This window comes from Calliphora vicina, chromosome 2 (assembly GCF_958450345.1).
Source record: "Calliphora vicina chromosome 2, idCalVici1.1, whole genome shotgun sequence".
NCBI classification, from domain to species: domain Eukaryota; kingdom Metazoa; phylum Arthropoda; class Insecta; order Diptera; family Calliphoridae; genus Calliphora; species Calliphora vicina.
The window spans coordinates 91,305,785-91,325,946 of NC_088781.1; the positions used below are offsets into that span (position 1 = coordinate 91,305,785).

Genomic DNA, 20,162 nt, shown 5'->3' on the forward strand with positions numbered 1-20,162 from the left:
TAAAATAAATAAAAAACTTCAAATAGAAAATATAAAAATTAAAATGATATTAAGTAATTTTAATTGTGAGTAATTGACCTGTATGTAAAATTTAAAACTTTCAAATATTTGCAACAAAATATGGACGTGATGGAAAATGTGATTTGTTGTTTCTTTTTCAAGTTTTTGTCTAATTTTAACGATATATATAGAATAAAAGATAAAAATATAATTTTTGGTATTAAATACAAGAGCATTTAAAATAAAATCTGTTGTATGGCGATTTTACTATCGTTTCTTTTGGAAATTATGATATAAGAAACGGTACAATTTATTCCACAAATACTATCGTTTGGGACACGTAAATCTTATAATTCAGGGGACTAAATCTGTTGTTAGGAAACGATTAAATAGCCCGTAAAACTGACATGCAGTCGGAAATAATTACAAACTTCCCAGACTCCTGCAGCTCCAGTATGAGCGATGCCTCGTAAATAGCCAGAGCTTCCAGATTGGCATCCAGATTATTAGATAATTTCCTATTAAGAAAACATTTATCAATATACCTGGGAATAATCATAATGTCCGTCTTCTCATAACAAATAACGGACGATTAGACGAAGTTGACCTACCAAAAACCGGATTCCAATCCTCTATGAATTCCAAAACAGTATCACTTTCCTGCGTATGCCCCAGCACACATTAAGTTAGCTAAAGTCGCCGCAAATAAGGAATGAGCATCCTAATACTATAGTCTATAAACGAAAGTGAATTAGCCTAAATTAATTTTGTTATATTCAAAATAATTGTTCTATATCTGAAATTTACCATATTGATATACATAGTTATGAATTAATTTCATCCTATATTTAAATAAACGTATGGATTTTTTTATTGATGTTTATTTTATAAACAAATAAATAATTCTGTGTTGCTTTATACCATTGCTGCTGTTGTTTTCTATATCAATAACATTGTAAACATCGAGAAATAATTAATTTTCTAGTTGCTGTTTATACGAAATTGTTAATATAAATTCAAGGTAAAACAAAATAAAGCTCAGTACGTGTGTTCCTTCAAAAACAAAGCTACTAAATCCCAATGTAGTGTTGGCTGTGCCTTGTGTGGATTGTACATTCATATAAAACGTGTTGGTATGCTGAGAAGTAGATTGACTTAAAAACAGTTTTAATTTCTCAGAATATTTCTCGAGTTTCATTTCTTCTTGTTATTTTAACAATTCAAATTTGTGGATAAAGAAATCTAAGCAGTTTTCAAGTTATTTTTGGGAATATAAAATTTACGTTTTAGTGAGATTTAGTTTTAATGTGCTAAAATGGTATTTCTTAAGTCTGGCCGTACTTTTAAAATCCTTTTTTCGAAATGAATTTTGTTCAACATTGATGAGAGACTACTTATGGTGAAAATCGCCTTAGGGCAAATCCAGTATATATGAGTAGATATTTAGTTTAGTTTTATTTCATTTAATGCTTATCTCTAACAAAGCGGTGTAAGAATAAACTTTTTCTAAAATAGAAATACGCCATTTTTTAGTAAATATTTATCGTATGTTGATTATTCTTTATAATTTATCTATGGAGTAAAATACCAAATATAATACCAATAAAATGGAAGAAAAAAAGCAACGCTAGAATGTGCAAGTAAACGTGTTTTACAATTGGCAAAATATTTTTAATATTTATTAATTATTGCGAAGACAATTTATTAAAATAATTGGAACACTAACGATAAATATTAACATGTCTGTTGACCATCAATGTATTTGCTCTGGATGCAATATTAATATATCAAAAAAAAGTGGAGCTATTCAATGTACAATATGTGATAACTGGCGCCATCTTAAATGTGCAAATATCAATAAAGATGAAATGAAACTAATTATGAACAACAGTATGCTTGGTTTCTTTTGTGGTAATTGCCAGGATGACAACGTATCTTCTCCCACAAGCAATAATAGTGAAATTAAAGCCCTTCGTAATGAAGTCAAATCAGGATTTGAAGAAACTAATAAAAATTTTAAAAACATGATGGAACAAATGAATGCTGCTTTTTCCCTAAAGATTTCTGAACTCAGAAGTGACATAGATTTTTGCCATAAGAACAACAAAGTTACAGCGTCTAAAGTTTCACAACTTGAAATTGATAACAATGTGCTACACAAAAGACTAAATCGATGTGATATTATTGCTACGGGTATGTCCCATTCAAACAACATAATTGAGACAGCAAGAAGTCTTGGAGAGTTCTTAGATGTCACTATATCTGATTATGACATCCAACAGTGCTGCTTTGTGAACAAAAAGGAAAAAATTTTAATAAAGTTTAATTCTGTACAAAAAAAAGATTTGCTCATGGAAAAATATTTTAAATACGGAAAACTTAAGCTATCTGATTTTGTAAAGGATGATGATGAATTAATCAATGATGCTGGTAAAAATTTGGATGTTCCTGATGAGAGTAGTGTAAATGATAGCCAAGCCCAAAATGAAAATCGCAAACAAAGGCGCAACATATGTGATATAAATGCTAGGGTCTATCTTAATGACAACCTTACACCTATGGAACGTAAATTATCCTATTTTTGTCGTAAATTGAAGAGGACTAATAAGATATCAAAATTCCAACTACTACATAATGATACTCCCAAAGTAAAAATTGTTATGCCCAATGGATCAAATAAATACCTGACATTTTGGGAATGCTATGAAGAATTTGGTGAACAGGTTCAACAAAATTGAAATATCTACTGCCAGTAAGGTTATATCTTCACTACTTTAATTAATCCGTATTTTTTCATTTTCATTCCATAATTTTTTATACAAATTGTCTAACAAGTATTGTTAGCTTAATCGCTAGCTTAAATAACATTTATTTTTCATAACTTAATTACACACACAAATTATTATATTCATTTTCATTCCATAATTTTGTATACCAAATAGTCTAACATGTATTGTTAGTTCAATTTCTAGTTTACATAACTTTTATTTTCATAACTAATATACTTTTTTTTTTCTAATCCAAACGAGTAATTTGAGTTGAAATTTAACAAGTGTTTTGTTATTGTAACAAAAATAAAATACATGTGGGGTTTCCACTCAAAGCACTCGTTTGCAATAGAAAAACAGCACATAAATTATATACACAGCAAAAACCAAAACAAACAAAAGTAAAACATTAATTTTTTATTAACTAGAGTCATTTTCATTAATTTCATTTCATTAACAATAGTCATTTTCGATTTTGAAGTCTTATTTATAATCAATTTCTAATTTATAAAAGGTTTATAAAGCTAAATTTCCCATAAAAAAATCTGTTTTATGAACCTTTGATAAATTTAGGGCTTGATTATGAATAACGCATTCAATATATTAGATATGTCACAAATATAATAAATATTTACCCCCTTATTCATAATCGGTTTTTAATTTTATAAAAGGTTTATAAAACAGATTTTCCATACAAAATCTGTTTTATAAACCTGTAATAAATTTAAAAATTGATTATGAATAAGGCCTTTAATATATCAAGTTGATTTTATTTTTGGTTGAATTGGTCATGCAGCCTTCATTTAAGCTAATGATATATTATATACTTAAACATAAAAAAAAGAATTATATATGGGGGATTTCATGTCAAGTGAACCAACTTTTGAAATCGATGTCTTCCGATCGGGATGAAATTTGCACCAAGGTTAGCTCTATTGGATAGTAACTCAGACACAATTTTTCAACAACATCGGTCGAGAACTCTCTGAGTTATAGGGGGTAAAATTTTGACAATTTGGTCAAACAGGGGTTTTTTCTTATCCATGTAACTTATTACCTATTGTTCTTAGCAAAATGTGTTCCAAATAGTATAGATAGCTATTTCTTCGATCTTTCGAAAAAAAATATTTAAAAAAAAAATAAAAAATTTTTAATATTTTTTTTCCGAAATCAAAAACTTTTTTGACTTTTTTTTAAAATACGCTATTTTTTTTTATTTTTTTTTTTTCTTAAAATAAAGTTTAGATATTTTCCTTGAACACCTACTTGGTCGCTTAGTGGGATGCGAGTGGGATATCTATCAAAATAAATATTTTGTAACTCAAAACATAAAATTTTTGACTTTTTTTGCAAAATCAAAAACTTTGTTGACTTTTTTTTTTCAAAATGGACCCTTTTTTAATCTTTTTTTTTAGGTCAAACAAAAGCTTAGATATTATCCTTGAAGACCCTTTTGGTCGCTTAGTGGGATGCGAGTGGGATATCTATCAAAATAAATATTTTTTAACTCAAGACTTACAATTTTTGACTTTTTTTTTTTGCAAATACGATTTTTTTTTCCAAATGGGCCCTTTTTTTAAAATTTTTTTTGTAGTCAAAAGAAAGCTTAGGTCCATTCCTTTAAGATATTTTTAGTCCCTTAGTGGGATGCGAGTAGGATATCTATCAAAATAAATATTTTGTAACGCAAGACATACAATTTTTTAATTTTTTTTTGCAAAATCAAAATTTTTTTCCAATATGGGCCCTTTTTTAATTTTTTTTTTTGCTCAAAAGAAAGCCTAGGTCCATTCCTTTAAGATATTTTTAGTCCCTTAGTGGGATGCGAGTGGGATATCTATCAAAATAAATGTTTTAACACAAAAATTGTATGTCTTGAGTTACAAAACATTTATTTTGATATATATCCCACTCGCATCCCACTAAGCGATCAAAACCATCTTAAAGGAATAGGCCTAAGCTTTCTTTATAGCAAAAAAAAAAATTACAAAAAGGGCCCATTTTAAAAAAAAGTCAAAAAAGTTTTTGATTTTGCCAAAAAATTAAAAATTGTATATCTTGAGTTACAAAATATTTATTTTGATAGATATCCCACTCGTATCCCACTAAGGGACCTAAAATATCTTAAAGGAATGGACCTAAGCTTTCTTTTGACTAAAAAAAAATTTTTAAAAAAGGGCCCATTTTGAAAAAAAAATCGAATTTGCAAAAAAAAAGTCAATAATTGAATATCTTGAGTTACAACATTTTTATTTTAATAGATATCCTACTCACATCTTCCTAAGTGACAAAATAGGTCTTAAAGGAAAAGACCTAAGCTTTCTTTTGAGCAAAAAAAATTTTTAAAAAAAACTCCCATATTGGAAAAAAATTTCGATTTTGCAAAAAAAAATTAAAAAATTGTATGTCTTGCGTTACAAAATATTTATTTTGATAGATATCCCACTCGCATCCCACTAAGGGACTAAAAATATCTTAAAGGAATGGACCTAGGCTTTCTTTTGAGCAAAAAAAAAAATTAAAAAAGGGCCCATATTGGAAAAAAATTTTGATTTTGCAAAAAAAAATTAAAAAATTGTATGTCTTGCGTTACAAAATATTTATTTTGATAGATATCCCACTCGCATCCCACTAAGGGACTAAAAATATCTTAAAGGAATGGACCTAAGCTTTCTTTTGACTACAAAAAAAATTTTAAAAAAAGGGCCCATTTGGAAAAAAAAATCGTATTTGCAAAAAAAAAAGTCAAAAATTGTAAGTCTTGAGTTAAAAAATATTTATTTTGATAGATATCCCACTCGCATCCCACTAAGCGACCAAAAGGGTCTTCAAGGATAATATCTAAGCTTTTGTTTGACCTAAAAAAAAAGATTAAAAAAGGCTCCATTTTGAAAAAAAAAGTCAACAAAGTTTTTGATTTTGCAAAAAAAGTCAAAAATTTTATGTTTTGAGTTACAAAATATTTATTTTGATAGATATCCCACTCGCATCCCACTAAGCGACCAAGTAGGTGTTCAAGGAAAATATCTAAACTTTATTTTAAGAAAAAAAAAAAATAAAAAAAAATAGCGTATTTTAAAAAAAAGTCAAAAAAGTTTTTGATTTCGGAAAAAAAATATTAAAAATTTTTTATTTTTTTTTTTAAATATTTTTTTTCGAAAGATCGAAGAAATAGCTATCTATACTATTTGGAACACATTTTGCTAAGAACAATAGGTAATAAGTTACATGGATAAGAAAAAACCCCTGTTTGACCAAATTGTCAAAATTTTACCCCCTATAACTCAGAGAGTTCTCGACCGATGTTGTTGAAAAATTGTGTCTGAGTTACTATCCAATAGAGCTAACCTTGGTGCAAATTTCATCCCGATCGGAAGACATCGATTTCAAAAGTTGGTTCACTTGACATGAAATCCCCCATATATTAAAAACATTTTGTCAATTATTATTTAAATTAATACATACATACATTATATTAAAAAGCTATATTTTTCTAAATTTTATTATTGATCTATACATATATACAAATTTAAATTATAACTACATTTATACATATATTTATTACTATTACACATAGATTTATTATTTCAAAATGAATTCTGGAAATAATTTGGGTTATATCACAAGTAATAATGATTATATTTTTAGAAATTTTTCTAATAGGGGACAATATTTCAACATAGGTCACATTAATGTTCAAAGTATCAAACCAACAACACGCACCTCTAAATTTGAAGAGTTCTTGAATATATTGGATGGAAATTTTCTTGACATTATTGGAGTCACTGAGACGTGGCTTAAGTCGTGGGTTGACAGCAGAGCTATTCATGTACCAGGTTACAAGTTATTTAGGGTTGATAGAAGTGATGATATTAGAGCAGGAGGAGTGGCAATTTATGTGAGTGAAAGACTGAAGGCTAAATTAGTGCTGTGGAGTTCTCAGTCCGTGTGGAGTTCTCAGTCTCCCATCGGACGCGTCCCAGGTGGCGGATAGGGGGAGCAACTGCCTAGTCTAGTGATACTGTTTTGACAACAGGTCACTAGCCTTGACAAATGCTCAAGCGATGTCAATATCTTAAGATGCATTTTTAACAAATGGTCTGAACCTCTTGACATAGCTAGGTCGGTAAACGGAAATGTGTCAGCCGACTATCATAATACTGTGATGCATTTTATAACAAATGGTCACAGTAGGATGTAATTGGTGTTAGGATACTGTTATTACTGGTGATACATTTTTGACAAATGGTTACCTAGTGCTAACACATTCTCTCTCTCTTCTAGTGTTACTACCCGCGGACCAAAACTGTTCTTTCTCTCTCTACTCTTTCTTTCCCCCCCACTTGTAAGGTCAAGGTGATGGTAGCAGTGCCGAAGACCTGAATGGCTAGTAAGTGGTTAAAGATAACTAGTCGCTAACAGCTCCCCTCCGACGCCAGGGCACGGGTCGGTTGTAATACAGTTTTCGCCTAATCCATGTACGCCGTCCCTGCATGGAGTGTCCATCCCCTTACGCGCTCACTCGTGGGAACAAAAATGAACAACACAATACAAAACAATAACAATAACAAAAAACAAACAGCAAAAGGCCAGCAGGGGAAACCTATGCTGGCTGATTGCAAACAGTCGACTGTCCAACCTTCTGGTGACAGTTTGACTAAAAGCAGCGAGGTAGCCTTGGACTTTAAGCCAAGCACCTCAAAAGCTGCATTAGCCCTCGCTGGTAATATACCAGCAACAGCCCCTGCATTGGACACTGTCGAGAAGACAGTTGTCCCTGCGAAAATGCTACAGGTTGGATCGTCGAACCAGAAGTCGGGTCCAACCACCGTAGCCCCACCCGCCACTACGGCAGAACCGAACGCCCCCATTCGCAAAGAACCATCCAGGAGGGCTTTCGTGCAAAGGCGTGCCGCCATGCGCATTATCGACCGGCTTGGATCCAAGTCGGCCGATGCGCTTAACATCGACGAATTGTCGAAACTAAGTTGGGCTAAGGCTCAACTGGCTGAGCTGGACAGCTCAAACACTCCTCCAAGCGCAGATGCAGCGAACCAAGGCGCATCTGCTGGGCCCAAACGGCAACGCTCAGAGGAGGAGCTGCTCCAGCAGCAAAACACACAGCCGAAGACTAAACGTCCGAAGCAAGAGGCTCGTGTGATAAGAAGGCCTTACAGTGAAGTTGCTCGCAATCCACTTGTAAGGGCTATTATCGACAGGAGTGTTGATGACGGAGCTATCTCCCAGGAGAAATGGCTGAAAATCCGTCAGGGTATGCTGGGGGTATACTGGAAGATTCTCAAGGAGAATCCCGGTCCATCCCCGCAAAACGACGATGCTGGCTGGTATCAAGGCCATGTAAAACTGCTAGCGTGTACCAATGACCGCTCAGCTCTACTGCTAAAATTAGCAATTGCGTCCCTAGGGGAATTGTGGCCTGGCGCGAAACTGGACGTGATCCCGGTAAACGAGATACCTCGTAGACCGAGATCAGTCACAGTTATTCCGGCGGAGCCACATGAACCTGAGGAGATTCTGGCATACATTCAGAGCGGTAATCCCGATCTACCAACCCATAACTGGAAGGTGGTTAAGGTTTCCGCTCCTGAAGGTGCGCATAGAAAGGTGGTCGTAGTCCTTAACAAGGAATCCTTGGCGCCACTACGTGAGAGGCAAAGCAAGATTTACTATGGTTTCGATAGTATCAAGCTGCGCATCTACCGTGGTGACGACAAGCTCGACCCCGAAACTTCTGGTGTTAAACTGGAAGCTCCGCAGGATATGGACTGCAAAATTAAACTGGACGACCCCGCAAGCTCTGAGGACAAAATGGAGACCCAATCACACTCCAGTATGGTTGGGGACCTATTCTGCGCTCTGGGTGATGTGGAGGATGAAGATGTTCTTCTGGAATCAGACCCAGAAGACATCGACGTTACGGTCATATATGATCCAGACCATGGTGAAGGCGATCCAAGTGAACCTTCACCACTCTAAGGCAGCTTCGGCTGCCCTGCTCCTCCACATTGCTAAATATGGGGAGGACATTGCGTTGGTCCAGGAGCCGTGGATACACAATGGCGAAATTCGTGGACTCAACGCCAAAAAGTACAAACTTTTGTACATAAGACGCACAGGTAAAATAAGATCTTGCATTTTGGTTAAGAACCATCTTAATATCTTCATTCTTCCTGATTACAGCGATGAAGATACAGTAGCTGCTGCTTGGGAGACAGGTGCAGGTAAGGTGTGGCTGCTCTCGAGCTATATGGCGCACGACCAGGTTGAACCACCACCGAATAACCTGGTATCTAATATGATGCGTGCCGCAAATAGGGCCAGAACTCCTGTAATTATCGGAGCTGATGCAAATGCTCACCACACAATCTGGGGTAGCTCAGATAGAAACGAACGAGGTGAGTACATTTTAGACTTCATATTAGACTTTAATCTGGTAGTTGTCAATCGAGGTTCAGAACCTACTTTTGTGGTAGCAAATAGGCAAGAAGTTCTGGACATTACGCTTGTCAGTGCAAGCCACTCGCAACTCATAAGGAATTGGAAGGTTTCAGATGATTGCTCTCTGTCTGATCACAGGTATCTGACATTCTTAATAGAATTGGAAGTTGAGAAGGAAAAGCCTTTTCTAAATAGGAGGAAAACCAATTGGGATGATCACAGGCGGATCCTTGATGGTTTACTTCCCTCACCCCCTCTCATAGGTGACACTAGGGACATTGAAAGCGCTGTGGAAAAGCTCACACTTTCTCTCAGTGAGGCCACAAGACGTACATGCACTCCCTCTGCTCGCAGAGGAAAGGTAAGACCTCCATGGTGGTCTTTAGACATAGCGAACACTAGGCGTAATTGTCGTAAACTATTCAACGAGGCGAAAAGATCAGGCAACTGGTCAATGTATAAGTCTATGTTGAACAAATTTAAGAATATGGTCAGGAGCGCGAAACGTAAGTCCTGGAGGAATTTCTGCAGCGGCGTCGAAAGTTCCTCTGAGACAAATCGTCTGCGCAAGATCTTATCGAAAACACCAACTGTTCAAGGTTATATTCAGAAACAGGATGGTAGGTGGACTACTGATGGACGTGAGACACTAGAAGTACTCATGGACACTCATTTTCCGGGGAACTTGCCTCCGGATATTGCTAGTACATCCCAACCGAACAATCGGACAACTTCGTCAATTATACTTGACGAACATTTGATAAAATGGGCCATACGGAGTTTTGACTCTTACAAGTCTCCGGGCCCAGATGGTATAATACCCGCTGATCTACAGAATAATATAGATCTAGTCACTCCTTGGCTGATAACTATCTATCATGCCTGTCTTGCATGGTCCTACATACCAAAACGGTGGACCGAATGCACTGTGACATTCATTCCGAAAGGGGGGAAAGCGTCACACACCAAAGCAAAAGATTTCAGACCGATAAGTCTATCATCATTCTTGCTGAAAACCCTTGAAAGAATCATCGACATCCACATACGAGTGTCTTTGAAACAAGGATCAGTATCTCCCTCTCAACACGCCTACATGAAAGGCAAATCCGTTGAGACAGCACTTCACTCCTTAGTGGGATATATTGAGAAATCCCTTGAATTTGGTAATTTCTCGTTAGTGGCCTTTCTGGATATAGAAGGAGCCTTCAATAACGTAGAATCTGCAACTATCGTTTCAGCTCTACAGGATCTTGGTTTAGACCAATCAACTGTAAGGTTCATCACAAACCTTCTACGATACAGGATCATTCGCTCCGAAAAGGGAACGGCAGTGATCACGAGAATGGCCACTAGGGGTACACCTCAGGGAGGTGTCTTATCGCCACTTCTGTGGAATTTGGCCATAAATTGTCTGCTCAGGAAATTGGATCTCTTAGGTTATAAAACTGTCGCCTACGCGGATGACGTCGCGGTGGCAGTCTCTGGGATCCACTTGGACACGATATCACAACGCCTGGAACATGCACTCAGTATACTGAGTCGGTGGAGTACGGACAGTGGATTGAGTGTAAACCCAGGCAAAACTGAACTTGTACTGTTCACAAGGAGGTACAAGATTCCTCATTTCTCGCTTCCCCGATTAAATGGTGTTGAACTAACACTATCGGACAGTGCGAAATACTTAGGAGTTATTCTGGATAGTAAACTATCCTGGAAACCCAATACCCTTTCAAGGACGTCAAAAGCCTTGACGGCTATGTATGTCTGTAAGAGGGCGATAGGTACGCAATGGGGTATTAGACCCCAGTTTGTCAACTGGCTATGTGATGCGGTCATTAAGCCGACACTATTTTATGGAGTTTCTGTCTGGTGGAAGGCACTAGACAGTGGCTCGACGTGTATGCTATTCGAGAGAGTGTTAAGGAGAATGGCAATCCTGATAACAGGAGCTTTAAGAACGACCGCAACAAAGTCGCTCTTTACTATATTGAACTGGATCCCTGTGGATCTTATGGCAAGAAAAATGGCATTTACTTCTGCCTTTAGGCTAAACGCGATTGGTGCGTGGAAACACGCTCCATATGGTCACGCCAGCATAATAGGTAGTATTCAGACTCTTCCGGAGAATATCGATTACTGCATTTCTAGGCCCTTCTTAGCGAGGAATTTCGATTTCTCAATTCCGTGTGGTACGGAAGCAATGAACGGGCCCTTACATGACACAATGGGTCTCTCAGTCTATACGGACGGTTCTGTGAAGGGAGATCGAGTTGGCGTAGGTGTCTATATTCGGGAACTCGATATTAGGTTATCTTTCAGACTTCCGAATGAATGTAGCATTATTCAGGCTGAATTATCGGCCATCAAAAGGGCGGCTAACTGGCTTAGTTATAACAAGATATCTGACAGGGATATTTGTATATATACTGACAGTCAGGCAGCTATAAAATCCCTGACAGGTGTATACACAACATCTAACTTAGTCCAGGAATGCCGGGCATCCTTAAACAGGATGGCGAGACATTCAATAGTCGTACTCAAGTGGGTACGGGGACACGGGGATATTACTATTACGGGCAACTGTGTTGCCGATGATCTGGCGAGAAAAGGCGCCATGTTACCTGACGGAGACATAGATTTCCTATGTGGGATTCCGTTATCCAAATGCAAGCTACAAATTAGTAACTTCTACTATGAGCTCGCTCAGGCAAGATGGGACTGTGAACCCACATGCACTATGACCAGGACGATATGGCCCCGACTAAATCGGGGACGGACAATTCATCTTCTTGGCTTTACACGCTCACAATTGAGTGGTGTAGTGGCGGTCATAACTGGACACTGCACCTTTGGTAACCACGCTAGGAGACTTGGTTTGCCGTACCACGACTTCTGCAGAAGTTGTCAAAATGAGGAGGAGGATGAAACTATTTTTCATCTTCTTTGTCATTGTCCGGCATTAGGAGATCTACGCCTAAGGTTTCTGGGGCATCGTTCCCTTGATAGTCTCTCTGAGCTCTCGAATATGAGGCTTGAGGGCATTAGTGCCTTTATAGGTAGAAGTAATTGGTTGAAAAGACCAGACACGGGGATCACTTTAGAGTGACCCAATGATCGCCGACTCATTGGCACGTAAATTCTCCAAGATCTCCTCCCTCCTCCCTCTCTTTTTCTTCTTACATCTCCTCCTTAACTTCTTCAATCTTCTTCTTCTCCCTTTTCACTTATATCTGTCCCTCTTTCTTCTTCTTTCTTCTACTTTCAGGTAACACAAAAGGACCATTGATGGACCCATGTGAGCTGCTCTTTCTATCTTCCTTATTTCGTGGCTGCCTGGAAAACCTAACCTAACCTAAATTAGTGCTTGAATTTTCTAACCCGGACTGTGTTGAATGTTTATTTTTAGAAGTAATTGGAGAAAGTGTAAGCATTCTATTGGGAATTGTCTATTTGCCTAAAGGTAATATGGCTGGTATTAGGCAACTTGATAATATTTTGGGGGATATCACTTGTCAATATGAACATGTTGCAGTGATGGGAGACTTCAATTATAATTTATTTGATCCTGGGAAGTCGATGATAATGAGAGATCTGTGCAACCGAAATAATTTAAAATATATACATAATATTTACACATTTCAATTTGAGAGATAACACTGTATCACTCATTGATTACTTCATTCTAAGTAATAAATTATCACTAAATTTCTCTGGCCAATTTCAATCACCATGTTTATCCGCACATGCCTTTATCTGCATGAGTTTGGAATTTCCTAAGAACAATAGTGACAATTTTAAAGAATATAGAGACTATAATGGTATAGATTATAACTTGCTTGAACGTATGGTTCTTCACACTGATTTTAGTGCTATATATACAACTACTGATGTTAATTTTCAAATTTATCATTTGAATTCCATCTTAATCCACCTTTTTACGTGCGTCCCTGTAAGAACCAAAAGAAATGGTAGAGCTAATAGTTTTTATAATAATGAACAGGTTAGAAGCGCTCGTTATTTACGCGATATTGCTTACCGAGCCTACTGTGAAAACAAGACTGTATCGAATTGGATTACGTATTGCAAACTTAGAAATCGCGTTAAAAAAGTTCTGAGGAAGTTGAAATCAAAGGAATGTAGAGAAAAATTTGTTAGAGGTAATGCTGACACAACTTGGAGGCTACTCAAAGATATTGGATGTAGTATGAACAATGAAATCCCTATTTGTGAGAATCCCGATACTTTAAATAGCACATTTATATCTAATCAATCTAATGATTTATGTACATTAGTTCCTATGAATGATACAGGTGTTTTTTCCTTATGTCGATTTAATGAAACTGATCTACAGGAAGCGTTTTTCAATATTAAGTCAAATTCTTTAGGAGTTGATGAATTACCTATACGATTTTTAAAAATATTGTATCCATCCATTGAGAAGCATATTTTACATATTTTCAATACCATCGTAATGACAGCAAAATTTCCTTCACTATGGAAAATTGCTAGGGTTGTGCCGGTTAGAAAATCAGTGGGTAATGATGCTTTTCGGCCTATTAGCATACTTTCCTGCCTTTCTAAAGTATTTGAACAACTTGTTGCTAAACAGATAAATGATTACATAAATGAAAATAAATTACTTAGTGTTTGTCATTCAGGCTATCGTAAAGGTTTCAGCACCACGACTCTTCTACTTTCTCTAACGGACAGAATAAGGTGTAATCTCAATAATCATGCAGTAAGTGTTCTTATTGCCCTGGATTTATCCAAAGCATTTGACACTATTAATCATAACAATTTAATTAATAAATTATACACAAATTTTTATTTTAGAAAGGAGACATGTAATTTAATACAATCTTATCTCTGTGATCGAAGCCAATATGTTTCTTGTGATAACAAGAATTCTATGATTTTGCCTTGCAAAAGTGGGGTCCCACAAGGATCAATTTTGGGTCCCCTGTTATTTATGATCTATATGGATGATTTCATTCGTTCTATAAATTTGCCTGTTTCAGATATATATTTATATGCTGATGATATTCATATGGTGTTTTTTGCTGATAGACAATCTATTGATATTTTAAATGCACGTATAAATTCTAAAATGCAATGTGTTGTTTCATGGATGAGAAATAATTTCTTGCGGATTAACATAGATAAAACTAAGTTAATGTGCTTTGGTATCAAGAACACAACACGCTTCAATATTACAATTGACAATATTCAAATTGAGATTGTAGAAAATATGCGTTGCTTAGGTATTATTTTGGATAATAAATTTTCCTTTAACAAACATATAAATTTATTAAATTCTAAAGTAAATTTCGTATTAAGGAAATTATACAGTTTAAAATACAATTTTCCCATAAGAGTAAAGATTATTATTGCTAATGCATTTCTTTTGTCACTATTGAATTATGGTATTGAGATTTATTCGGCTGCTAATAGAACTAACTTTGGGAATGTACGCAGAATTGTGAATAGGATAATTAGATACATATATGGCTTGAGAGTACATGATCACATTTCATCACATGTTAAATTGTTTTTTGGATTTTCATTTTCTATGTATGTTCGTTTAGATTACTTTATTTATTTTATAAAATAATATCAACTAAAACACCACCTAATTTATATGATATGTTTGCTTTTTCAAGATCTACCCGCTCTCCCACAATCATTATACCCAGGATTTGTCTGTCGGTATTTGAACATTCCTTCCAAATCCGTATTTCTAGAATTTGGAATACTCTTCCTGCACATTTAAAAACTTTTTCTTTTACTTTAAATAAAGCAAAAAATATATTTATTGATCATTTTACTACACAACAACTTTAATATTGTTCCTTATTAAATGAGAATTACTAAAATATGTACATATATGTAAAAAAGTAATATTATAAAACAAAAATGTATATACATACTTATAAATATATTATACTTACTTATAAGTAATTAAATTATAGTAATGAATTTCATATTTTTGCACATTGTATTATATTATCTTTTAACTATATATGGCCCATTAGGGCTCGGTTAAATAATGAATAAAGAAATAAAAAAAAAAAAAATAAGAAAAAAAAAAAATACCGGAACAAGTCTAGTTTCAAAAATAAAATTTGTTAATTTGGAATATTATTTAAAGATGTTTAGAGGTGCGGTAAGAGGGCTCTAGAAGCGTTGTTGAAACTATACAATCAGATAGTGTTGTATACTAGGGAACTGTAACATAAATGGAAAGGTGAAATAGTATGAACTTTATGCCACTACTATATGTTGATCTTCGAAACAATTTATATTTTTATAATTTTTTTTCTGGCTTCGCTAAAATCACTTTTTCTGTATATCAAAAATTTCTGAAGTACTGCCATAAAAATTTAAAAAGGAATTTTTGGTTCACAATATTAATAAACAGTTCATATTATATATCATATTAAAGGTATTTTGAAGCACTATTCAATGATACCCATAATGATAAGATTATTTTCCTAATATGTACATGAGAAATTTACTATTATATACAGTTTGTCAATAAATTGTTTTAAAAACTGAAAATATTCAACATACATATTTATAATTTAATTGATAAATAAAAAGAATATTTTTTTATTTTTTGCAGATTTTTTCTCACAATTTATCTTCTTTATTTTAAAGTAGTAAGACAAAGAAAATCTAAAATTCTAATTATAGTGAGGAAGAATGTAGGAAAAAAGAAAATAAGACAGTATTCAAGAGTGTCAAATAATTGTTTTCAAAATAAAGTACTATGGAATAATACATCTATTTTTAGCGATTTGGTAACGTAATCTTCTGATATTTTGTGCGTACACCTTTACCATCAATCGCAGATGCCAATCTGCTCGGCATCAGTTTTAGAATCTCTTATACAAGGGAAATTTTTTAACCATTCTTCATTAATAAATCTAATTAACTAATTTTTATTCCAAGGGCTTTTTTGCCACCATTTTATTCAGAAAATTTCATGTTTGGGATTCAAATCTGTACTTGGGGGAGGTGTATCAGTAACCTTTTTCCAGTTATAAAGAAACCACGGTCGTTATAAATATGATTTATGTTTTTGTTCGTTCTCATGGTATAGGGGGAGGTGTATCAGTAACCTTTTTCCAGTTATAAAGAAACCACGGTCGTTATAAATATGATTTATGTTTTTGTTCGTTGTCATGGTATAGTTTAAATGGTCATTACGTCTTCTAAAATTATAATTTATCCCACTTGTTTACTTGAAATACAAACCCACACCATTACAGACAATTTTCTAAATTTGATCGTGGGTATTATATGATCGTCAGTGGTTTTCTCCAAACTATGTTTGGAACACCGGGGCTGTAGAGCATTATTTTTGTTTCATCACAATAAATAACGTCATCCTAACACTCTATTGACAGAAAAATGTGATCAATAGCAAAGTGTAGTTTTTAATCTACATTTTGCCCGAAAGTAACGGCATCTTTGTAGTTACTCGCGATGAACATTTGTTTTTATTTAGAATTTTTGAACTGTTTCATACGAAACTGATAGTCCACATTAATTTTTAAGATCCTTTGCATGCCTGTTTGTGGATTTGTTTCAATAGTTATTTTCTTTCAGTTCGTTTTGTAAGAGCCTTTTTTCTGCAAGTTGATTTATTTAATACCAATACCAATTATTCTTCCTTCCCAGCACAGTTTATAATGTTATACACAGTTCTTAGTTGCAAATAAAACATTTTCTAAAGTTTTTTAGGAGATTTTTCTTATAATATAATTTCTATTTGAATAATTTTCAAAAAGGTTCGCTCCCTGGCATCTTTATATTTTCTTTTTTTGTTACAAAACTTCGTTATATTGATTGCTGTAGTTCAAAGTTAATGTATGTCAACTGGCGTCATCAGTATTGTCCAAATAAGAAAAATAATTCTAATTAAAATTGTCAGTGTAAAAATTTGAAAACTATTGTTTGACACCATATTATTGATGTTTTTTCCTATTTATCCTTTTTTCTTACAGCTTCGATTTGATAATAATTAATTTTTTTCGCATATTTATACTTAAGATAAATAAATTAATAATCGTACTAAGATGAATAATAAAAAAACTTAATATTTGTTAGTGTTTGTCTTCATTCAAATTAAATGCTTTACAATATTTTTGTTTTGAAAACAATTAGTTGACAAACTGTATATGACAGCAGGCAAAAATTTTAACATATTTGTGCTTATAATTATGAGAGCTATAAACTCCAAAAAAAAATATTAAAATGCAAGCTGTTTTGATGATTTTGGTTAATGACGCCATTCGGAGGGACTTAACTATTTTAGATTTCTATTTGCAGGTCGTTTCATCAGCAATGCGCAAATTTACTACATCAAAAAGTTTTTCTTTATTTTAAATATATTCCGAGGACATGTTTAGTATTTTTTAGCATACAAATTGTATGTTAAAAAACAAGTGTTCAATATTAATTACTAGTTAATATTACAAAAAAAAAATTAAATGAGATACCAAAAGTAAAATAATTACCACTATTAAAATATAACTCTTCAGTTTCGATTATCTCGATCAAGAGTTTCCTGGCAAACGGCACTCAAGAAACATTTCGTAAAATTTGCGAAGGAAAATTATTTTTATTTTTGACAGTCCAGTTGTCAAGATTATTTTAAACGTATTAATAAGCATTTCTTAAATTTAATACAATGTACGTGTTTTTCAATAATTCATCAATCATGTGCACGTATGTACAGGCGTATAGGACTGTATCGTTTTTTTAATACTTACACTTTTAATGTATGGTGCTTCCAGCATGGCTTCCACATCGAAATCCTCTGCCATTTTGTTTTTCTGTAATCAAAATTTGTTCATCAGCGAAAGCAATGAAAATTATTTGTAATTGATATTTACTTTTGTATCAACGTCTAATTAATTTTAATATATTTATTTTATGATAAAGAATATTTTCAGCGTGACTTTCTGATTTTTTTTATCGAAAACCTTAAGAAAGATTTTTACAGCGTTACCAACTTAATTCTAATTAAAATCATATACTAATCTATAATGCATGTAAAGAAAACAAGGCGAATTTCAATTTGCATTTAATAAGGTGTCATCGGGAGCACAGCTGATTATAGAAATAACATGCGATAATATCAAACTCAAGGTGACAGCAGTGGCGAATTGAAATAAAAACAGGCGAATTCACTTATTTTTTATATATAGAGTTTGACATACGGGCGTACGGGAGGATATTTTTTATATATGTAGTTTGACATTTGTGCGTGCTATTTCTATAATCAGCTGTGCTGCCGATGTCACCTTATTAAATGCACCTTGATCAAACTCAAGGCGTATTTAACAAGGTGACAGCAGTGGCGAATTGAAATAAATACAGGCGAATTCACTTATTTTTTATATATTGAGTTGGACGTACGGGCGAATATTTTTTATATATTTAGTTTGACATTTGTGCGTGCTATTTCTATAATCAGCTGTGCTGCCGATGGCACCTTATTAAATGCACCTTGATCAAACTACACATAAAAAAATAATCGCCGGTACGCATTTATGTCAAACTCCATATAAAAAAATTTGTGAATTCGCCTGCATTTATTTCAATTAGCCACTGCCAAGGCGAATCTAATAAGGTGACAGCGCCACGGCAACAAATACATCAAGGCGTATTTAACAAGGTGACAGCAGTGGCGAATTGAAATAAATACAGGCGAATTGACTTATTTTTTTATATATAGAGTTTGACATACGGGCGTACGGGCGAATATTTTTTATATATGAAGTTTGACATTTGTGCGTGCTATTTCTATAATCAGCTGTGCTGCCGATGGCACCTTATTAAATGCACCTTGAAATACATCAAGGCAAAAACAACATGCTTTTTGAAGAATTAAATCAAGGCGAATCTATAGAAGGTGACGACAGAAGAACAGCTGATTATTTTTTTTATTCAGTTGTTTAGACAAGTGAACTGTCAATTCACTTGTGTTTGTTCCCAGCAAAAAATTATGGAAGTGCATCTTTACATATGACATTTTAATCACATCTAAAGTTGCAAATGAATCTTTTCTACCTCTGAAGATGTAATTTTAAATATGGGTATTTGACACTGAATTATAAATATCTCGTTGATGTAATTGTTTCCTACGTTTTTTGAATTTTATAAAATTTATTAAAACCTGTAAAAATTGGTATACAAATAATTTTTACATTTTTTAATCATTAAAATTAATCAACCATTGTTTCATAAATTTTATAACTACATTAAAATCAATTCATAAATGCTCAATTACATAAATTTTTTTCTATTATTTATATTTCCATCCATGATGCCAAAATATATAGGTATCCACTACCTACATTAAAATAACACCTTAAAATCGAAATTTAATCGCATCGAAAGCATCGAATTTATTAAGTAAAAAGTTGTCAAAAATGAACAACATCCCTCCAATGACAAGCTAATGTAAAATTCATAGCTTTTTCACCAAAATTGGAATTACATCAAGCATGCTATTTGTTGTGAAAATTCTGCATCTTCTTCCTCACTTTTTTTGCTGGGTTGTGGCGAAAAATACAACAAACCCAAAAGCAAAAACAACCACAGGCAACTTTGACAGTTCACTTATCTTTTTACAAAAACAAAGTACCTGTTGTTTTTGTATATGTTGTATTTGTTGTAGTTCTGTCGTCACCTTCTATAAATTCGCCTTGAATTAAATCAAGTTTAAATTGGAATTGGTCTTTGAACAACTTGTACTTCATATAATTCGCATGATGCTGTAAAATTTCGACATTTGGATGTTGTTTTAAGTAGAAAAAAAATACCTATAATTCTTGCATGTATGTTAGGGTGGCCCTTAATAAACGAAAGTTGGATTTTGGCCATTCTCACCCTCCAGTTTGGTGAACATTAGTAAAAAAATCA

General features: G+C 33.8%; 2 protein-coding genes across 2 annotated transcripts in view; one reads left to right on the plus strand and one right to left on the minus strand.

The window, feature by feature from the left end:
- Positions 1-18,265, minus strand: part of Caper (RNA-binding protein 39-like protein Caper) — a 55,401-nt gene extending 37,136 nt beyond the window's left edge. Inside the window, exons 1-2 of the mRNA XM_065499401.1 lie at positions 18,128-18,265; positions 18,005-18,067 (exon numbers count right to left, since the gene is read on the minus strand). Of these exons, the coding sequence (XP_065355473.1) occupies positions 18,005-18,058 (54 nt within the window). The 5' untranslated portion in view covers positions 18,059-18,067; positions 18,128-18,265. The remainder of the gene's footprint in view (positions 1-18,004; positions 18,068-18,127) is intronic.
- LOC135951492 (uncharacterized) lies at positions 7,344-9,179 on the plus strand. Its single transcript, XM_065501149.1, has 2 exons — positions 7,344-8,905; positions 8,970-9,179. Exon 1 carries the CDS (start codon positions 7,374-7,376, stop codon positions 8,763-8,765), a length of 1,392 nt encoding a protein of 463 aa, XP_065357221.1. The 5' UTR covers positions 7,344-7,373; the 3' UTR covers positions 8,766-8,905; positions 8,970-9,179.
- Positions 18,266-20,162: the final 1,897 nt, after the last annotated feature.

Coding starts and splice junctions, on each gene's coding strand:
- LOC135951492 (XM_065501149.1), top strand. CDS start 7,374: ATGCTGGCTGATTGCAAACAGTCGACTGTCCAACCTTCTGGTGACAGT.